Source organism: Neoarius graeffei, chromosome 6, assembly GCF_027579695.1.
Source record: "Neoarius graeffei isolate fNeoGra1 chromosome 6, fNeoGra1.pri, whole genome shotgun sequence".
In the NCBI taxonomy this organism is placed as follows: domain Eukaryota; kingdom Metazoa; phylum Chordata; class Actinopteri; order Siluriformes; family Ariidae; genus Neoarius; species Neoarius graeffei.
Window position 1 is genome coordinate 104,155,704 of NC_083574.1, and position 20,979 is coordinate 104,176,682.

The 20,979-nt window shown below is 39.3% G+C and overlaps 1 protein-coding gene across 1 annotated transcript in view; it reads right to left on the reverse strand.

The window, feature by feature from the left end:
- Positions 1-2,459: 2,459 nt before the first annotated feature.
- LOC132888480 (protein NLRC5-like) overlaps positions 2,460-20,979 on the reverse strand; it is a 208,547-nt gene continuing 190,027 nt past the window's right edge. Inside the window, exons 27-39 of the mRNA XM_060924526.1 lie at positions 18,831-19,001; positions 18,382-18,555; positions 18,057-18,128; positions 10,175-10,342; positions 9,847-10,020; positions 9,585-9,758; positions 9,283-9,450; positions 8,769-8,942; positions 8,432-8,602; positions 3,717-3,890; positions 3,455-3,628; positions 2,631-2,808; positions 2,460-2,468 (exon numbers count right to left, since the gene is read on the reverse strand). Coding sequence (XP_060780509.1) covers positions 2,460-2,468; positions 2,631-2,808; positions 3,455-3,628; positions 3,717-3,890; positions 8,432-8,602; positions 8,769-8,942; positions 9,283-9,450; positions 9,585-9,758; positions 9,847-10,020; positions 10,175-10,342; positions 18,057-18,128; positions 18,382-18,555; positions 18,831-19,001 — 1,981 coding nt within the window. The remainder of the gene's footprint in view (positions 2,469-2,630; positions 2,809-3,454; positions 3,629-3,716; positions 3,891-8,431; positions 8,603-8,768; positions 8,943-9,282; positions 9,451-9,584; positions 9,759-9,846; positions 10,021-10,174; positions 10,343-18,056; positions 18,129-18,381; positions 18,556-18,830; positions 19,002-20,979) is intronic.

A 20,979-nucleotide genomic window follows, 5' to 3' on the forward strand; every position in this document is an offset into this window, starting at 1 on the left:
TCCCGAATCACTGCTCGTGCGCTCCACTCGCGCGCTCTGTGAGCTGCGCAGGGCCGGAGTGCGCACCCTCCAGAGGGCACTCGCTGTTCAGGGCGGAGTGATTTGGAGCGCAGGATGCCTGCGGAGCCGAGCGTATCCGTGTATTGGTGTTGCTGTATGCACGCGAATCGTGTATTGGTGTTGCTGTGTGCACACTAATCGCTTTAAAAACGTTAATCTGATGATCCGCTGATACGGTCTAATGTAAACCCCACCTAAATTGAGCGTAGGTGTGAATGTGAGTGTGAATGGTTGTCTGTGTCTATGTGTCAGCCCTGTGATGACCTGGCGACTTGTCCAGGGTGTACCCCGCCTTTCGCCCGTAGTCAGCTGGGATAGGCTCCAGCTTGCCCACGACCCTGTAGAACAGGATAAAGCGGCTACAGATAATGAGATGAGATGAGATGCTTATACTGTTATAAAATCTGTTTGTTAGAAAAACAAATTTTCAGGAACCTTAATAAAAATAATCATTTTTGGTTGTTTCCTTTAAACATTTAAACACTGAACATTTCCCTTTCAAACATTCCTGTTGTTTATAATTTGCTCACCTCAGTGTTGTTAGTTTACAGTCTGGATCCTGGAGTAAATCAGTGAGCAGCTTCACTCCTGATGCTCCAGGGTCGTTCCCTCTGAGATCCAGCTCTATCAGGTGGGATGATTTCAGAGCTTCAGCCAGAGCAGCGTATCCTTCCTCTGTTATCCTGCACTCTGAAAGTCTGTGTAAAATATTGTCAGAGAGGATCAAAAATGAAATGGATGAACATCAAAGGAAGCAATATAGAGTTAAGAAACTCTTTAGAACACTGAGAAACATGGCGGCATTTCTAATTATATTAAAAACAATACGAAAGACATCAAACCTCAACTGGTTGTTTTATTCTTATTCCATAAAAAGGTCACCAATATACAGTAGATGAATATTAATTATAATAAGTCATCAATCAAAATGACAATTCATTCCAAGTTGCTTGAAACTGCTCTCACTGAATTCAGAAGTGAACGCAGAACAACATACTTGTTACGTAATTAAAATATGTTTAAATCTGTTCTTGAGATATTACAAATCAAAGATTTAAAAAATGGTTTAATTTTTAGAAAACTGCCGTAATATTCTGTATGAGGATCACATGGTCTGAAATGGGCCTCATTAACCAATGAGATCAAATGTTTTTTTTCTGAATAACTTTTTTTTTCAAGCTATTTACATGGAAATTAGCAGCACATAGATGGTTGTAGACTGAATACAAAGTTTGAAAAATTAGTAAAACCCAATCATGCAAATTAGTATTTAATTAGTATTAATTATGTTAATTAGGTTAAAAAGTTAAATCAGTACACTCAGCGAAAAAGGAATAAAAGATTATTTCTAATCCCGTCTTTGTGCCCTGTGGGGCTTTCTGTTTCTCATAAGCAGGGCCGACTGGTGTTTATTTTAAAGAATATAAATGATAATATTCACAGCTTTCAAGGTGAACCTCGAAAAACCTGTCTGATCCACATCCAATAAACAATTCACATGAACTGAACTCGACACTCGCGTTTCTGACTTCCAGTTTTTAAAATCTCATTCCGACCACTAAGATCTCAATATTTTTCATCAAAACAACTACAGTCATATTCTATAATAGTTACTTATTTACAGGAATCAGTTTGATTTGAAAAAATAAGTGGGTAAAGCTGTGAAAACTCACTTCAAAGTCTCCCGTGAATCAGAACATCAAAACTAGCAGAGGGAACATTTTGCTGAATCCTTCATCAGAAACAGTGAGAGAACATCCCTATAAAAGTGATCTGACTGATATTGACGAGTAATCCAGCGGGAAACCGATCAGGAGAGAGAGAGAGAGAGAGAGAGAGAGAGAGCCTGACCGCTTTCCCGTGACTCGGAAAGAAAAGCACCGGCAGTTTCCCGACGTCCTGTGAGCAGAGTTTTTACTCTGTTGTACCGACTTCAACCTGCCGTTACTCCCAAAGTACTGAACAGGTCTTAACCAGATCCATTTCTTTGGAAAGTCGAGATTATACGATTTTTAATGAGAATATTCACGATAGAAAATATTCAAGAGTTAAGCAATGACAGGTTTGGAAACTTGAGCTCTTAAGCTACAAAAGCAGGAACAAAAACAATGTGTAACATCCACATAATAATCTTTATTAGGCTTTATTAAATTATTTTATGACATTGATTTTATATTATTTTATTAGTACTACCAGTAATACTATTGCACTGCTTATATAGTGAGATATTACTGTACCTTAATATCTTCAGAATACAGCTTTGGTTCTTCAGTCCTTCAGATAATTGCTGGACACCTGAATTCTGTAGGCCGTTCTTACTCAAGTCCAACTCAGTTAGAAAACGGTGTGAACTGAGAACTTCAGCCAGAGCTTTACAGCTTTCCATCATCAGATTACATTCAGTCAGTCTAAAAAGAAAAAGGTCCACCACTTTTACAATGAGTTCAACCACACAGTGCATGGAAAATAATCAACGTTCAGGGAATTAAAGTTCAATGTTTTATTTTTGATATGTCGTTCTTAATGCATGTTTCAATAGATTAATAATAATAATAATAATAATAATGTACACACGTGAGTGTCTCAGCTCTGCAGTGTGGATCCTTCAGTAGAGCAGAGAGCTGCTTCACTTCGGAGTCTCCTTTTATTTTCCCCCTCAGGTTCAGATGCGTCTGCAATAAGGGGTTTGTCTCTAAAACTTTAGTCAGACGACCACAGGCTTCTTCTGCTTCAGGACTTTTCAACAGTCTGTGAGGGGAAAAGTTTACTCGAACACTGATCAACATCAACTGCATTATCTTAAATATGCCTCGCTGTAGCATTCGGGACTCATCAAAAACAGAGATTATTTTTAAATCTTTATCTTTGGAAAATATCTTTGGCCATAACAGGACACTGCATTATAAAAAAAGTTTCAAATGTTTTTTTTTTTTTAAATAGAAGAATACATGCTTATACTGTTATAAAATCTGTTTGTTAGAATAACAAATTTTCAGGGGCCTTAATAAAAATAATCATTTTTGGTTGTTTCCTTTAAACATTTAAACACTGAACATTTCCCTTTCAAACATTCCTGTTATTTATAATTTGCTCACCTCAGTGTTGTTAGTTTACAGTGTGGATCCTGGAGTAAATCAGTGAGCAGCTTCACTCCTGATGCTCCAGGGTCGTTCCCTCTGAGATCCAGCTCTATCAGGTGGGATGATTTCAGAGCTTCAGCCAGAGCAGCGTATCCTTCCTCTGTTATCCTGCAGTCTGAAAGTCTAAGAGAACATTTGATGGCATTTTTATAATAGTCTGATGAACATCTATACAATATAATATGTAATGCCAAGGCCATTTAAGGATTATATGATCTAGATGTATGTGTTTGTTTGTGGAACCCGAAACCAACCTCAGGATCTGCAGGTTACATGGCTGATGTTTCAGTAGAGCACAAACTCTCTGCACTCCAGAGTTTCCAACTTTATTCTCACTCAGATCCAACTCTTTTATGTGTGCAGGATTGAATAGAAAAGATGAAGTCAAAGCAGAACAGCCTTCTTCTGTAACACCACTCTTCCTTAGCCTAAGGATAGAGGGCAGATTCATTTTAGTTCAAGCATAATAATCAGAACTGCAAACAGCAATTTATGAAATAACATTAGAATACACACGCAAGTTTCTCAGGTCTGCAGTGTGAATCCTCCAGTAGGGCAGAGAGCTGCTTCACTTCTGACACTGAAGAGATCTTTCCACTCAGATCCAGTTCCTTCTGCAATAAAGGGTTTTTATCCAGAACCTCAGTCAGAAAATCACAGGCCTTCACTGCTTCATCACTTTTCAACAACCTGCAGTGAGAGAGAGGCACAAAATTACAAAGACAAAAATATTACATTATTAGCAATCTCATATTTTATTTTGTGTTCAATTATATTTAATTAGTGTTTTGTTCGAGTATTAAAGTGGATTTTGTAATGAAGTAATTAACCCCAGTACATATTGTTCACCTCAGTGTTGTTAGTTTACAGTCTGGATCCTGGAGTAAATCAGTGAGCAGCTTCACTCCTGATGCTCCAGGGTCGTTCCCTCTGAGATCCAGCTCTATCAGGTGGGATGATTTCAGAGCTTCAGCCAGAGCAGCGTATCCTTCCTCTGTTATCCTGCAGTCTGAAAGTCTGTGTAAAATATTGTCAGAGAGGATCGAGGATAAAATGGATGAACATCAAAGGAAGCAATATAGAGTTAAGAAGCTCTTTGGCACACTGAGAAACATGGTGTTTCTCATTATATTATATTAAAAAAACTGAAGACATCAAACCTCAACTGGTTGTTTTATTCTTATTCCATAAATAGGACACCAATATACAGTAGATGAATATTAATTATAATAAGTCATCAATGAGGGCGGCACGGTGGTGTAGTGGTTAGCGCTGTCGCCTCACAGCAAGAAGGTTCTGGGTTTGAGCCCCGTGGCCGGCGAGGGCCTTTCTGTGTGGAATTTGCATGTTCTCCCCGTGTCCGCGTGGGTTTCCTCCGGGTGCTCCGGTTTCCCCCACAGTCCAAAGACATGCAGGTTAGGTTAACTGGTGACTCTAAATTGACCGTAGGTGTGAATGTGAGTGTGAATGGTTGTCTGTGTCTATGTGTCAGCCCTGTGATGACCTGGCGACTTGTCCAGGGTGTACCCCGCCTTTCACCCGTAGTCAGCTGGGATAGGCTCCAGCTTGCCTGTGACCCTGTAGAACAGGATTAAGCGGCTAGAGATAATGAGATGAGATGGGAAGATGAGATGAGATGATTTGTTTATGATCTTCAATCATAAACAAATCACAACAACTTTGGGGGGAAAAAAAACGCTCTCATTAATATTACCAAAAAAAGAGTGACTTTCAAGGAGGCCTGCAATTGCCAGGAAATGCACTAGAATGCATCTCTGGGCATGTAGAACCCATGAGGAGCTTTCCCCTGGCTGTTATAACTGGTGCCACTATGCTGATATTTTGGTCTACTTCGAACCCTGCATCAATAAGAAGCAAAGAAAAGCCAGGCTGAAGTTTGCTAAAGACCATAAGGATTAGACCGTAGAGGACTGGAGTCAGCTCTTCTCTGATGAGTCCAATTTTCAGCTTTTCCCATCACCTGGTCATCTGATGGTTAGATGGGGACCTGGAGAGGCCTACAAGCCACAGTGTCTCACACCCATTGTGAAATTTGGTGGAGGATCGGTGATGATCTGGCGGTGCTTCAGCAAGGCTGGAATGGGGCAGATTTTTGTGTGTGAAGGACATACAGCACAGTGGTGCTTGAAAGTTTGTGAACCCTTTAGAATTTTCTATATTTCCTCATAAATATGACCTAAAACATCATCAGATTTTCGCACAAGTCCTAAAAGTAGATAAAGAGAACCCAGTTAAACCAATGATACACGAATATTATTCTTGGTCATTTATTTATTGAGGAAAATGATCCAATATTACAAATCTTTGAGTGGCAAAAGTATGTGAACCTCTTGGATTAGCAGTTAATTTGAAGGTGAAATTAGAGTCAGGTGTTTTCAATCAATGGGATGACAATCAGGTGCGAGTGGGCACCCTGTTTTATTTAAAGAACAGGGATCTATCAAAGTCTGATCTTCACAACATGTTTGGGGAAGTGTATCATGGCACAAACAAAGGAGATTTCTGAGGACCTCAGAAAAAGCATTGTTGATGCACATCAGGCTGGAAAAGTTTACAAAACCATCTCTAAAGAGTTTGGACTCCACCAATCCACAGTCAGACAGAATGTGTACAAATGGAGGAAATTCAAGACCATTGTTACCCTCCCCAGGAGTGGTCGACCAGCAAAGATCACTCCAAGAGCAAGGCGTGTATTAGACGGTGAGGTCACAAAGGACCCCAGGGTAACTTCTAAGCAACTGAACGCCTCTCTCACATTGGCTAATGTTAATGTTCATGAGTCCACCATCAGGAGAACACTGAATAACAAATGATGTGCATGGCAGGTTTGCAAGGAGAAAGCCACTGCTCTCCGAAAAGAACATTGTGGCTCATCTGCAGTTTGTTAAAGATCATGTGGACAAGCCAGAAGGCTATTGGAAAAATGTTTTATGGATGGATGAGACCAAAATAGAACTTTTTGGTTTAAATGAGAAGCGTTATGTTTGGAGAAAGGAAAACACTGCATTCCAGCAGAAGAACCTTATACCATCTGTGAAACATGGTGGTGGTAGTATCACGGTTTGGGCCTGTTTTGCTGCATCTGGGCCAGGACGGCTTGCCATCATTGATGGAACAATGAATTCTGAATTATACCAGCGAATTCTAAAGGGAAATGTCAGGACATCTGTCCATGAACTGAATCTCAAGAGAAGGTGGGTCATGCAGCAAGACAACGACCCTAAGCACACAAGCCGTTCTACCAAAGAATGGTTAAAGAAGAATAAAGTGAATGTTTTGGAATGGCCAAGTCAAAGTCCTGACCTTAATCCAATGGAAATGTTGTGGAAGGACCTGAAGTGAGCAGTTCATGTGAGGAAACCCACCAACATCCCAGAGTCGAAGCTGTTCTGTACGGAGGAACGGGCTAAAATTCCTCCAAGCCAGTGTGCAGGACTGATCAACAGTTACCGCAAACGTTTAGTTGCAGTTATTGCTGCACAAGGGGGTCACACCAGATACTGAAAGCAAAGGGTCACATACTTTTGCCACTCACAGATATGTAATATTGGATCATTTTCCTCAATAAATAAATGACCAAGTATAATATTTTTATCTCATTTGTTTAACTGGGTTCTCTTTATCTACTTTTAGGACTTGTGTGAAAATCTGATGATATTTTAGGTCATATTTATGCAGAAATATAGAAAATTCTAAAGGGTTCACAAATTTTCAAGCACCAGTGTATGAGCCATCAAGCCATGTACAAGGTCATCCTGGAAGAAAACTTGCTTCCGTCTGCTCTTACCATGTTCCCTAACGCTGAGGATTGGGTTTTCAGCAGGACAATGCTCCATGCCACACAGCCAGGTCAATCAAGGTGTGGATGGAGAACCACAAGATCAAGACCCTGTTATGGCCAGCCCAATCTCCACACCTGAACCCCACTGAAAACCAAATATTAGTGTGTGCAACTTTTTTTTTGGCAGGGCAGTATGTATTAGGATCCAAATTGGGTTATAAGTAGGCATATCAGCTAAAAATTCAAATTCATTCCAAGTTGCTTGAAACTGCTCTCACTGAATTCAGAAGTGAACGCAGAACAACATACTTGTTACAAAATTAAAATATAGTTAAATCCGTTCGAGATATTACAAATCAAAGATTTAAAAAACGGTTTAATTTTTAGAAAACTGCCGTAATATTCTGTATGAGGATCACATGGGCCGAAATGGGCCTCATTAACCAATGAGATCAAATGTTTTTTCTGAATAACTTTTTTTTCCAAGATATTTACATGGAAATTAGCAGCACATAGATGGTTGTAGACTGAATACGAAGTTTGAAAAATTAGTAAAAACCAATCATGCAAATTAGTATTTAGTTAGTATTAATTATGTTAATTAGGTTAAAAAGTTAAATCGGTACACTCAATGAAAAAGTAATAAAATATTATTTCTAATCCCCTCTTTGTGCCCTGTGGGGCTTTCTGTTTCTCATAAGCAGGGCCTACTAGTGCTTATTATTTAAAATCTCATTCCGACCACTAAGATCTCAATATTTTTCATCAAAACAACTACAGTCATATTCTATAATAGTTACTTACTTACAGGAACCAGTTTGAATTGAAAAAATATGTGGGTAAAGCTGTGAAAACTCACTTCAAAGTCTCTCGTGAATCAGAACATCAAAACTAGCAGAGGGAAAATTTTGCTGAATCCTTCATCAGAAACAGTGAGAGAACATCCCTATAAAAGTGATCTGACTGATATTGACGAGTAATCCAGCGGGAAACCGATCAGGAGAGAGAGAGAGAGAGAGAGAGAGAGAGAGAGAGCCTGACCGCTTTCCCGTGACTCAGAAAGAAAAGCACCGGCAGTTTCCCGACGTCCTGTGAGCAGAGTTTTTACTCTGTTGTACCGACTTCAACCTGCCGTTACTCCCAAAGTACTGAACAGATCTTAACCAGATCCATTTCTTTGGAAAGTCGAGATTATACGATTTTTAATGAGAATATTCACGATAGAAAATATTCAAGAGTTAAGCAATGACAGGTTTGGAAACTTGAGCTCTTAAGCTACAAAAGCAGGAACAAAAACAATGTGTAACATCCACATAATAATCATTATTAGGCTTTATTAAAGTATTTTTATGACACTCATTTTATATTATTTTTATTAGTACTACCAGTAATACTATTGCACTGCTTATATAGTGAGATATTACTGTACCTTAATATCTCCAGAATACAGCTTTGGTTCTTCAGTCCTTCAGATAATTGCTGGACACCTGAATTCTGTAGGCCATTCTTACTCAAGCCCAACTCAGTTAGAAAACGGTGTGAACTGAGAACTTCAGCCAGAGCTTTACAGCTTTCCATCATCAGATTACATTCAGTCAGTCTAAAAAGAAAAAGGTCCACCACTTTTACAATGAGTTCAACCACACAATGCATGGAAAATAATCAACGTTCAGGGAATTAAAGTTCAATGTTTTATTTTTGATATGTCGTTCTTAATGCATGTTTCAATAGATTAATAATAATAATAATAATAATAATGTACACACGTGAGTGTCTCAGCTCTGCAGTGTGGATCCTTCAGTAGAGCAGAGAGCTGCTTCACTTCGGAGTCTCCTTTTATTTTCCCCCTCAGGTTCAGATGCGTCTGCAATAAGGGGTTTGTCTCTAAAACTTTAGTCAGACGACCACAGACTTCTTCTGCTTCAGGACTTTTCAACAGTCTGTGAGGGGAAAAGTTTACTCGAACACTGATCAACATCAACTGCATTATCTTAAATATGCCTCGCTGTAGCATTCGGGACTCATCAAAAACAGAGATTATTTTTAAATCTTTATCTTTGAAAATATCTTTGGCCATATCAGGACACTGCATTATAAAAAAAGTTTCAATTTTTTTTTAAAATAGAAGAATACATGCTTATACTGTTATAAAATCTGTTTGTTAGAAAAACAAATTTTCAGGGACCTTAATAAAAATAATCATTTTTGGTTGTTTCCTTTAAACATTTAAACACTGAACATTTCCCTTTCAAACATTCCTGTTATTTATAATTTGTTCACCTCAGTGCTGTTAGTTTACAGTGTGGATCCTGGAGTAAATCAGTGAGCAGCTTCACTCCTGATGCTCCAGGGTCGTTCCCTCTGAGATCCAGCTCTATCAGGTGGGATGATTTCAGAGCTTCAGCCAGAGCAGCGTATCCTTCCTCTGTTATCCTGCAGTCTGAAAGTCTAAAGAGAGAACATTTGATGGCATTTTTATAATAGTCTGATGAACATCTATACAATATAATATGTAATGCCAAGGCCATTTAAGGATTATATGATCTAGATGTGTGTGTTTGTTTGTGGAACCTGAAACCAACCTCAGGATCTGCAGGTTACATGGCTGATGTTTCAGTAGATCACAAACTCTCTGCACTCCAGAGTTTCCAACTTTATTCTCACTCAGATCCAACTCTTTTATGTGTGCAGGATTGAATAGAAAAGATGAAGTCAAAGCAGAACAGCCTTCTTCTGTAACACCACTCTTCCTTAGCCTAAGGATAGAGGGCAGATTCATTTTAGTTCAAGCATAATAATCAGAACTGCAAACAGCAATTTATAAAATAACATTAGAATACACACGTAAGTTTCTCAGGTGTGCAGTGTGAATCCTCCAGTAGGGCCGAGAGCTGCTTCACTTCTGACACTGAAGAGATCTTTCCACTCAGATCCAGTTCTTTCTGCAATAAAGGGTTTTTATCCAGAACCTCAGTCAGAAAATCACAGGCCTTCACTGCTTCATCACTTTTCAACAACCTGCAGTGAGAGAAAGGCACAAAATTACACAGACAAAAATATTACATCATTAGCAATCTCATATTTTATTTTGTGTTCAATTATATTTAATTAGTGTTTGAGTATTAAAGTGGATTTTGTAATGAAGTAATTAACCCCAGTACATATTGTTCACCTCAGTTTCTCCAGTTTACAGTCTGGATCCTGGAGTAAATCAGTGAGCAGCTTCACTCCTGATGCTCCAGGGTCGTTCCCTCTGAGATCCAGCTCTATCAGGTGGGATGATTTCAGAGCTTCAGCCAGAGCAGTGTATCCTTCCTCTGTTATCCTGCAGTCTGAAAGTCTGTGTAAAATATTGTCAGAGAGGAGACAGAATAAAATGGATGAACATCAAAGGAAGCAATATAGAGTTAAGAAGCTCTTTGGCACACTGAGAAACATGGCGTTTCTAATTAAATTATATTAAAAAACTGAAGACATCAAACCTCAATTGGTTGTTTTATTCTTATTCCATAAATAGTTCACCAATATACAGTAGATGAATATTAATTATCATAAGTCTTCAATCATAAACAAATCAAAACAACTTTGGGGGAAAAAAAAAACCCCTCTCATTAATATTACCAAAAAAGAGTGACTTTCAGGGAGGCCTGCAATTGCCAGGAAATGCACTAGAATGCATCTCTGAGCATGTAGAACCCATGAGGAACTTTCCCCTGACTGTTATAACTGGTGCCACTATGCTGATATTTTGGTCTACTTCGAACCCTGCATCAGTAAGAAGCAAAGAAAAGCCAGGCTGAAGTTTGCTAAAGACCATAAGGATTAGACCGTAGAGGACTGGAGTCAGCTCTTCTCTGATGAGTCCAATTTTCAGCTTTTCCCATCACCTGGTCATCGAATGGTTAGATGGGGACCTGGAGAGGCCTACAAGCCACAGTGTCTCACACCCATTGTGAAATTAGGTGGAGGATCGGTGATGATCTGGAGATGCTTCAGCAAGGCTGGAATGGGGCAGATTTTTGTTTGTGAAGGACATACAGAACAGTGGTGCTTGAAAGTTTGTGAACCCTTTAGAATTTTCTATATTTCTGCATAAATATGACCTAAAACATCATCAGATTTTCACACAAGTCCTAAAAGTAGATAAAGAGAACCCCGTTAAACAAATGAGACAAAAATATTATACTAGTTCATTTATTTATTGAGGAAAATGATCCAATATTATATATCTGTGAGTGGCAAAAGTATGTAAACCTCGAGGATTAGCAGTTAATTTGAAGGTGAAATTAGAGTCAGGTGTTTTCAATCAATGGGATGACAATCAGGTGTGAGTGGGCACCCTGTTTTATTTAAAGAACAGGGATCTATCAAAGTCTGATCTTCACAACATGTTTGGGGAAGTGTATCATGGCACAAACAAAGGAGATTTCTGAGGACCTCAGAAAAAGCATTGTTGATGCTCATCAGGCTGGAAAAGGTTACAAAACCATCTCTAAAGAGTTTGGACTCCACCAATCCACAGTCAGACAGATTGTGTACAAATGGAGGAAATTCAAGATCATTGTTACCCTCCCCAGGAGTGGTCGACCAGCAAAGATCACTCCAAGAGCAAGGTGTGTAATAGACGGCGAGGTCACAAAGGACCCCAGGGTAACTTCTAAGCAACTGAACGCCTCTCTCACATTGGCTAATGTCAATGTTCATGAGCTCACCATCAGGAGAACACTGAACAACAATGGTGTGCATGGCAGGGTTGCAAGGAGAAAGCCACTGCTCTCTAAAAATAACATTGCGGCTCATCTGCAGTTTGTTAAAGATCATGTGGACATGCCAGAAGGCTATTGGAAAAATGTTTTGTGGATGGATGAGACCAAAATAGAACTTTTTGGTTTAAATGAGAAGTGTTATGTTTGGAGAAAGGAAAACACTGCATTCCAGCATAAGAACCTTATCCCATCTGTGAAACATGGTGGTGGTAGTATCATGGTTTGGGCCTGTTTTGCTGCATCTGGGCCAGGACGGCTTGCCATCATTGATGGAACAATGAATTCTGAATTATACCAGCGAATTCTAAAGGGAAATGTCAGGACATCTGTCCATGAACTGAATCTCAAGAGAAGGTGGGTCATGCAGCAAGACAACGACCCTAAGCACACAAGCCGTTCTACCAAAGAATGGTTTAAGAAGAATAAAGTTAATGTTTTAGAATGGCCAAGTCAAAGTCCTGACCTTAATCCAATGGAAATATTGTGGAAGGACCTGAAGCGAGCAGTTCATGTGAGGAAACCCACCAACATCCCAGAGTTGAAGCTGTTCTGTACGGAGGAACGGGCTAAAATTCCTCCAAGCCAGTGTGCAGGACTGATCAACAGTTACCGCAAACGTTTAGTTGCAGTTATTGCTGCACAAGGGGGTCACACCAGATACTGAAAGCAAAGGTTCACATACTTTTGCCACTCACAGATATGTAATATTGGATCATTTTCCTCAATAAATAAATGACCAAGTATAATATTTTTGTCTCATTTGTTTAACTGGGTTCTCTTTATCTACTTTTAGGACTTGTGTGAAAATCTGATGATATTTTAGGTCATATTTATGCAGAAATACAGAAAATTCAAAAGGGTTCACAAACTTTCAAGCACCACTGTATGAGCCATCAAGCCATGTACAAGGTCATCCTGGAAGAAAACTTGCTTCCTTCTGCTCTGACCATGTTCCCTGTGTGTCCTGTGTGTTAGTCATGTTACCGGAAACATTTAGTTGCAGTAATTGCTTAGCCTGGGCCCGCTCATCCTAAGCGTGACGCAACATGAGGGCCTGTTGCGAGCTTAGTCTGGCCAGGCAAGCTATCTACAGCTCTTCCAAGCTCCCGAAAAATCGGGAACCAATCAACTTTGAGCATCTCCAACGGCCCCTGGGTAGAGGCATGTTCAAGGCAGTGACGTAGTAGAACTGCGACCTGAAGCCATAGATTGTTTACAGAATCTATGCCGGAAGCGCTTCATTCACTAGAAACATTACGAACATGGAGCAAGTTCTCATTGAAAACGGAGCAAAGAGCAGCCCTGGAGGTATTTATTGAAAGGAAGGACGTTTTCGCCTTGCTCCCGACCGGCTTCGGTAAGAGTTTAATCTACCAGTTAGCCCCGTCGCGTCACATACGTCAGAGGAAAGAGTGATGTGATTGGTTTAAGCTTCGTCACAGCCTTTTCTGGCTTTGACCAGTAGCAAACTGAGGCATTTCAGGGAGGCGGGTCAATCACGGGCTCTGGGAAACGGTTGGGCTTAATATCTTGGCCAGACCAAATGCTCGGAGAGCTTTGCAGTCGCGTTAGACAGACTAGTTATTGCTGCACAAGGGGTTCACACCAGATACTGAAAGCAAAGGTTCACATACTTTTGCCACTCACATATATGTAATATTGGATCATTTTCCTCAATAAATAAATGACAAAGTATAATATTTTTGTCTCATTTGTTTAACTGGGTTCTCTTCATCTACTTTTAGGACTTGTGTGAAAATCTGATGATGTTTTAGGTCATATTTATGCAGAAATATAGAAAATTCTAAAGGGTTCACAAACTTTCAAGCACCACTGTATGGGTCATCAAGCCATGTACAAGGTCATCCTGGAAGAAAACTTGCTTCCTTCTGCTCTGACCATGTTCTCTAACGCTGAGGATTGGGTTTTCAGCAGGACAATGCTCCATGCCACACAGCCAGGTCAATCAAGGTGTGGATGGAGAACCACAAGATCAAGACCCTGTTATGGCCAGCCCAATCTCCACACCTGAACCCCACTGAAAACCAAATATTAGTGTGTGCAACTTTTTTTTTGGCAGGGCAGTATGTATTAGAATCCAAATTGGGTTATAAGTAGGCATATCAGCTAAAAATTCAAATTCATTCCAAGTTGCTTGAAACTGCTCTCACTGAATTCAGAAGTGAACGCAGAACAACATACTGGTTACATAATTAAAATATGTTTAAATCTGTTCTCGAGATATTACAAATCAAAGATTTAAAAAACGATTTAATTTTTAGAAAACTGCCGTAATATTCTGTATGAGGATCACATGGGCCGAAATGGGCCTCATTAACCAATGAGATCAAATGTTTTTTCTGAATAACTTTTTTTTCCAAGATATTTACATGGAAATTAGCAGCACATAGATGGTTGTAGACTGAATACAAAGTTTGAAAAATTAGTAAAAACCAATCATGCAAATTAGTATTTAAATAGCATTAATTATGTTAATTAGCTTAAAAAGTTAAATCGGTACGCTCAATGAAAAAGTAATAAAAGAGTATTTCTAATCCCCTCTTTGTGCCCTGTGGGGCTTTCTGTTTCTCATAAGCAGGGCCGATTAGTGTTTATTTTAAAGAATATAAATGATAATATTCACAGCTTTCAAGGCGAACCTCGAAAAAACTGTCTGATCCACATCCAATAAACAATTCACATGAACTGAACTCGACACTCGAGTTTCTGACTTCCAGTTTTTAAAATCTCATTCCGACCACTAAGATCTCAATATTTTTCATCAAAACAACTACAGTCATATACTATAATAGTTATTTATTTACAGGAATCAGTTTGATTTGAAAAAATAAGTGGGTAAAGCTGTGAAAACTCACTTCAAAGTCTCCCGTGAATCAGAACATCAAAACTAGCAGAGGGAACATTTTGCTGAATCCTTCATCAGAAACAGTGAGAGAACATCCCTATAAAAGTGATCTGACTGATACTGACGAGTAATCCAGCAGGAAACCGATCAGAGGAGAGAGAGAGAGAGAGAGAGAGAGAGAGAGAGAGAGAGAGCGCGAGAGAGAGAGAGCCTGACCGCTTTCCCGTGACTCGGAAAGAAAAGCACTGGCAGTTTCCCGACGTCCTGTGAGCAGAGTTTTTACTCTGTTGTACCGACTTCAACCTGCCGTTACTCCCAAAGTACTGAACAGATCTTAACCAGATCCATTTCTTTGGAAAGTCGAGATTATACGATTTTTAATGAGAATATTCACGATAGAAAATATTCAAGAGTTAAGCAATGACAGGTTTGGAAACTTGAGCTCTTAAGTTACAAAAGCAGGAACAAAAACATAATGTGTAACATCCACATAATAATCATTATTAGGCTTTATTAAATTATTTTTATGACATTGATTTTATATTATTTTTATTAGTACTACCAGTAATACTATTGCACTGCTTATATAGTGAGATATTACTGTACCTTAATATCTTCAGAATACAGCTTTGGTTCTTCAGTCCTTCAGATAATTGCTGGACACCTGAATTCTGTAGGCCGTTCTTACTCAAGTCCAACTCAGTTAGAAAACGGTGTGAACTGAGAACTTCAGCCAGAGCTTTACAGCTTTCCATCATCAGATTACATTCAGTCAGTCTAAAAAGAAAAAGGTCCACCACTTTTACAATGAGTTCAACCACACAATGCATGGAAAATAATCAACGTTCAGGGAATTAAAGTTCAATGTTTTATTTTTGATATGTCGTTCTTAATGCATGTTTCAATAGATTAATAATAATAATAATAATAATAATAATAATAATAATAATAATAATAATAATGTACACACGTGAGTTTCTCAGCTCTGCAGTGTGGATCCTTCAGTAGAGCAGAGAGCTGCTTCACTTCTGAGTCTCCTTTTATTTTCCCCCTCAGGTTCAGATGCGTCTGCAATAAGGGGTTTGTCTCTAAAACTTTAGTCAGACGACCACAGGCTTCTTCTGCTTCAGGACTTTTCAACAGTCTGTGAGGGGAAAAGTTTACTCGAACACTGATCAACATCAACTGCATTATCTTAAATATGCCTCGCTGTAGCATTCGGGACTCATCAAAAACAGAGATTATTTTTAAATCTTTATCTTTGAAAATATCTTTCACCATATCAGGACACTGCATTATAAAAAAAAGTTTCAAATTTTTTTTTCAATAGAAGAATACATGCTTATACTGTTATAAAATCTGTTTGTTAGAAAAACACATTTTCAGGGACCTTAATAAAAATAATCATTTTTGGTTGTTTCCTTTAAACATTTAAACACTGAACATTTCCCTTTCAAACATTCCTGTTATTTATAATTTGCTCACCTCAGTGTTGTTAGTTTACAGTGTGGATCCTGGAGTAAATCAGTGAGCAGCTTCACTCCTGATGCTCCAGGGTCGTTCCCTCTGAGATCCAGCTCTATCAGGTGGGATGATTTCAGAGCTTCAGCCAGAGCAGCGTATCCTTCCTCTGTTATCCTGCAGTCTGAAAGTCTAAAGAGAGAAAACATTTGATGGCATTTTTATAATAGTCTGATGAACATCTATACAATATAATATGTAATGCCAAGGCCATTTAAGGATTATATGATCTAGATGTATGTGTTTGTTTGTGGAACCTGAAACCAACCTCAGGATCTGCAGGTTACATGGCTGATGTTTCAGTAGATCACAAACTCTCTGCACTCCAGAGTTTCCAACTTTATTCTCACTCAGATCCAACTCTTTTATGTGTGCAGGATTGAATAGAAAAGATGAAGTCAAAGCAGAACAGCCTTCTTCTGTAACACCACTCTTCCTTAGCCTAAGGATAGAGGGCAGATTCATTTCAGTTCAAGCATAATAATCAGAACTGCAAACAGCAATTTATAAAATAACATTAGAATACACACGTAAGTTTCTCAGGTGTGCAGTGTGAATCCTCCAGTAGGGCAGAGAGCTGCTTCACTTCTGACACTGAAGAGATCTTTCCACTCAGATCCAGTTCTTTCTGCAATAAAGGGTTTTTATCCAGAACCTCAGTCAGAAAATCACAGGCCTTCACTGCTTCATCACTTTTCAACAACCTGCAGTGAGAGAAAGGCACAAAATTACACAGACAAAAATATTACATTATTAGCAATCTCATATTTTGTGTTCAATTATATTTAATTAGTGTTTTGTTCGAGTATTAAAGTGGATTTTGTAATGAAGTAATTAACCCCAGTACATATTGTTCACCTCAGTTTCTCCAGTTTACAGTGTGGATCCTGGAGTAAATCAGTGAGCAGCTTCACTCCTGATGCTCCAGGGTCGTTCCCTCTGAGATCCAGCTCTATCAGGTGGGATGATTTCAGAGCTTCAGCCAGAGCAGCGTATCCTTCCTCTGTTATCCTGCAGTCTGAAAGTCTAAGAGGACAAAAGCCTTTTGTTATTTAATCATGAAGATCACAGCATTGTCACTAATAGCACCAGTAATCTGAGTTTGTGGCAGCCTTCAAATATGGCCACCAGGGACTACAATCCCCAAGCGCCACAGTGCCCTCCCTCTCCCGAATTCTGATTACCGCCACATCTGTTCCACATCACAATCAGTGCACTCTACTTAAGGACTGTAACCACAAACACTCAGTGCGAAGTATTGTTCTGTGTCCCTGTACCTGATCACACCAAGCCATTTGCTACTTATGCTGACTTTAATCCTGCTTTTGTTTACATTCGGACTCTGAGCTAGTTATATTCCTCTGACACTCTGTTCACACAGCGACTGATCCTTTGCCTGAACCTGACTCTGATTCTCGTCTCACAATTTGGATTTGGTTACCAGTTTGCGATGCACCCGCTCTACCCTGCAACTGTGTCTCTAAGTGCCTGCACCCACTGACAACCATGAAATCTAACCTCTCTTTTTTGATAGGATTCACACCAAAGTGATTCACAAGTACACACATCACTTACCAAACATTCCACATTTTCACTTAGTTATCCTGCAGCTACTTAATTGTTTTTTAATTTAGTACAATTATGACTTCAATTATTTCATCATGACATACAGCATCATTAAAGCTTTTGATACACTCATTATTTCAGTGTTTAATCGTCTGGATTCATCTCAGAACTAAAGTGAAATATTGTGTGTTCTATCATTTGAACATGTAAGTTGTATCCCGCCATTAACCTGAAATTCTTTTCTCCAAACACTTCATTCAGTGTTCTTGTGGTTTAAGGGAGATTTATAAGCAACCGTTCTGGTGAAGTCGACCCAATAGGAGAGATGAACTCACCTCAGTTTCTCCAGTTTACAGTTTGGACTCTTCTGTCCAGTCCAAAATGGCATCACTCCGGTCACTGCATCACTGCAAATATAATAATTTATTTTGTAAATTAAATCTAAATATCTGATAATGAAGGCTTTTGGGAAACGCTCACAAAACAGGCTCACATGTGTTGTCCTTTGTTCAGCTGCTGATTGTTGAATAAAGTGAGTTGTTATTGGGAAACACAGCCCTGAATGAGTTGCTGATTAATCTGTTCCTACACGCTACAAATATACTGAGAGTGAAATAAAAACATCATTGATCTAGTCATGTAGAATATTAAATGACTTACCGAAGCGTCTGGAGTTTGCCAGATGAGCTCTTTAGTAGAGTAGAGATCCGAGTCACTCCTGGATTTCCCAGTGTGTTCTCACTCAGGTCCAGCTCTGTCAGGTGTGAAGGGTTTGAAGTAAGAGCTGATATCAGATCAGTACAGCCGCGCACTGTAATACTGCAGTTACTCAGCCTGCAGACAGAGAACACAGCTGAGAAAAACCTCTTTAAACAACCCACACAATCAACCATCAAAAATAATGGAGTATCAGAAATGTATCAGAAATAACGGAGCTATAACGGAGTGGTGAGAACGTGTACGGTGGACCGTTCACCCACACTCTCAGAACCACAGGAGATTCTGCAGCAGGACTGATTGTGCTAAACAGTGTTCACACTACACTAATATCTTTAAAGATTTAATGTGAACACAAAGAAAAATACCAGGTGAGGAAGTCAGTAACACACCTGAGTTTCTCAGTTCTACACTGTGGATCCTTCAGTAGAACCGAGAGCTCCTTCACTCCTGAGTCTCCGGATATTTTCCCACTCAGATCCAGTTCTCTGTGCAGTAAGGGGTTTATACCCAGACGTTCAGTCAGAACATCACAGGCCTTTTCTGCTTCAGGACTCAACATTCTGCCGAGAGAAAACACATTTCATTACGATCCTGATCCCAGAGCTCTGAGCATGGACCTTTTCCCCAACAAGATCCTGTTACTAAATCATGTGAACCAGCTCAGGCATGATGGCGGCTGGATTTTTTGTTCTCTGTTGAGATTTAAGATCTGTCTCATGTGTGTAAACTTCACACACTTTCAGAGCAAAAATATGAGGCAGTCTGGATAAAAAAGGTCAGAGGTCAGCAGCTGAATTTTATTGCCTCAGCATTAACAATGTGGAAATAACTTTATTTACGTTACTTTCTAATCTCGTGTCTTCACAAAGTCTTACAGTCTTTTAAAAGCTTCTCGGAGCTGTCTTTTTTGTGAGCGTGTCCTGGTTTTGACTTTGTTTTGCTCTGGTTTCTGGTTATTGTACAACCCCGATTCCAAAAAAGTTGGGACAAAGTACAAATTGTAAATAAAAACGGAATGCAATGATGTGGAAGTTTCAAAATTCCATATTTTATTCAGAATAGAACATAGATGACATATCAAATGTTTAAACTGAGAAAATTTATCATTTAAAGAGAAAAATTAGGTGATTTTAAATTTCATGACAACAACACATCTCAAAAAAGTTGGGACAAGGCCATGTTCACCACTGTGAGACATCCCCTTTTCTCTTTACAACAGTCTGTAAACGTCTGGGGACTGAGGAGACAAGTTGCTCAAGTTTAGGGATAGGAATGTTAACCCATTCTTGTCTAATGTAGGATTCTAGTTGCTCAACTGTCTTAGGTCTTTTTTGTCGTATCTTCCGTTTTATGATGCGCCAAATGTTTTCTATGGGTGAAAGATCTGGACTGCAGGCTGGCCAGTTCAGTACCCGGACCCTTCTTCTACGCAGCCGTGATGCTGTAATTCAGGGGTTCTCAACCTTTTGCAACCTGGGCCCCACCAAAGCTGGTTCATTGCAGTTGGGGGCCCCTCTTCTCGCCCCGCCCCCATCCCCCCCCCAAACACACTCACCCGCAGTGACGCCACCCGACCTACAGCACCTTATATCGACCGATAGATAGATAGATAGGTAGATAGATAGATAGCCCTGGGCTAGATTATTATTATTATTATTATTAGTAGTAGTAGTAGTAGTAGTAGTAGCAGTAGCAGCAGTAGCAGCATTATCCATTCCATAGAAATACATAGGCCTATTATCATTATTAGGCTATTGTTATAATTGGCAGTAGCACCACATTTCTAATCTGCTTTCGGGCATTATTATAATTATAATAATAATAATTATTATTATTATTATGGCCTATTATCATTACTAAGCTGTTGGCAGTAGTACAAGACTTATGTTCTTTCAGGCATTATTATTATTATTAGGCCTATTATTATTATTATTATTATTATTGCTGTTGTTGGTTGTTGATATTATTATTATTATTATTATTATGCTATTATTATTAATAGGCATCATTATTATTATTAGTAGTAGTAGTAGTGTTTTTATTAGGTATTTTATTAGGCTTATCATTAGCTGGCTATTGATATCATTGGGAATTGGGACCAGGCGTGAATTTAGGTTTTACTTTTTACTGTGCCTTTGTGATCTGCATTTGCGTTAATGCGAGACCTGAGCCTGCTTTGCCTTACAAAGATCCTCGATTCTTGGCGAAATGTTTGACAAGCACAGTCTCAAGTCATCCTCAATTTGCGCACGATTGCGATATTTCGTTTTGAGCGCAGTCATTTTTGAAAATCCTGCCTCACACAAGTAGGTCGATGCGAATGGGATGAGCAGTTTCAAGGCTACGTCACACAGTTGCGGGTACTCCTGCATCAGTGCTGCCCAGAATGTCGAAAGAGGGCATGAGGTGAAGACTGCCTTAAGTCTACTGTCACTCTTCAGCTCAATAAGCTGTTCCTGCATGTCAACTGGAAGTTCGTCAGCAGTACACACAAATGGATCTCGAACCCACGCAAAAGAGCGATAATCCTCTGTGAAG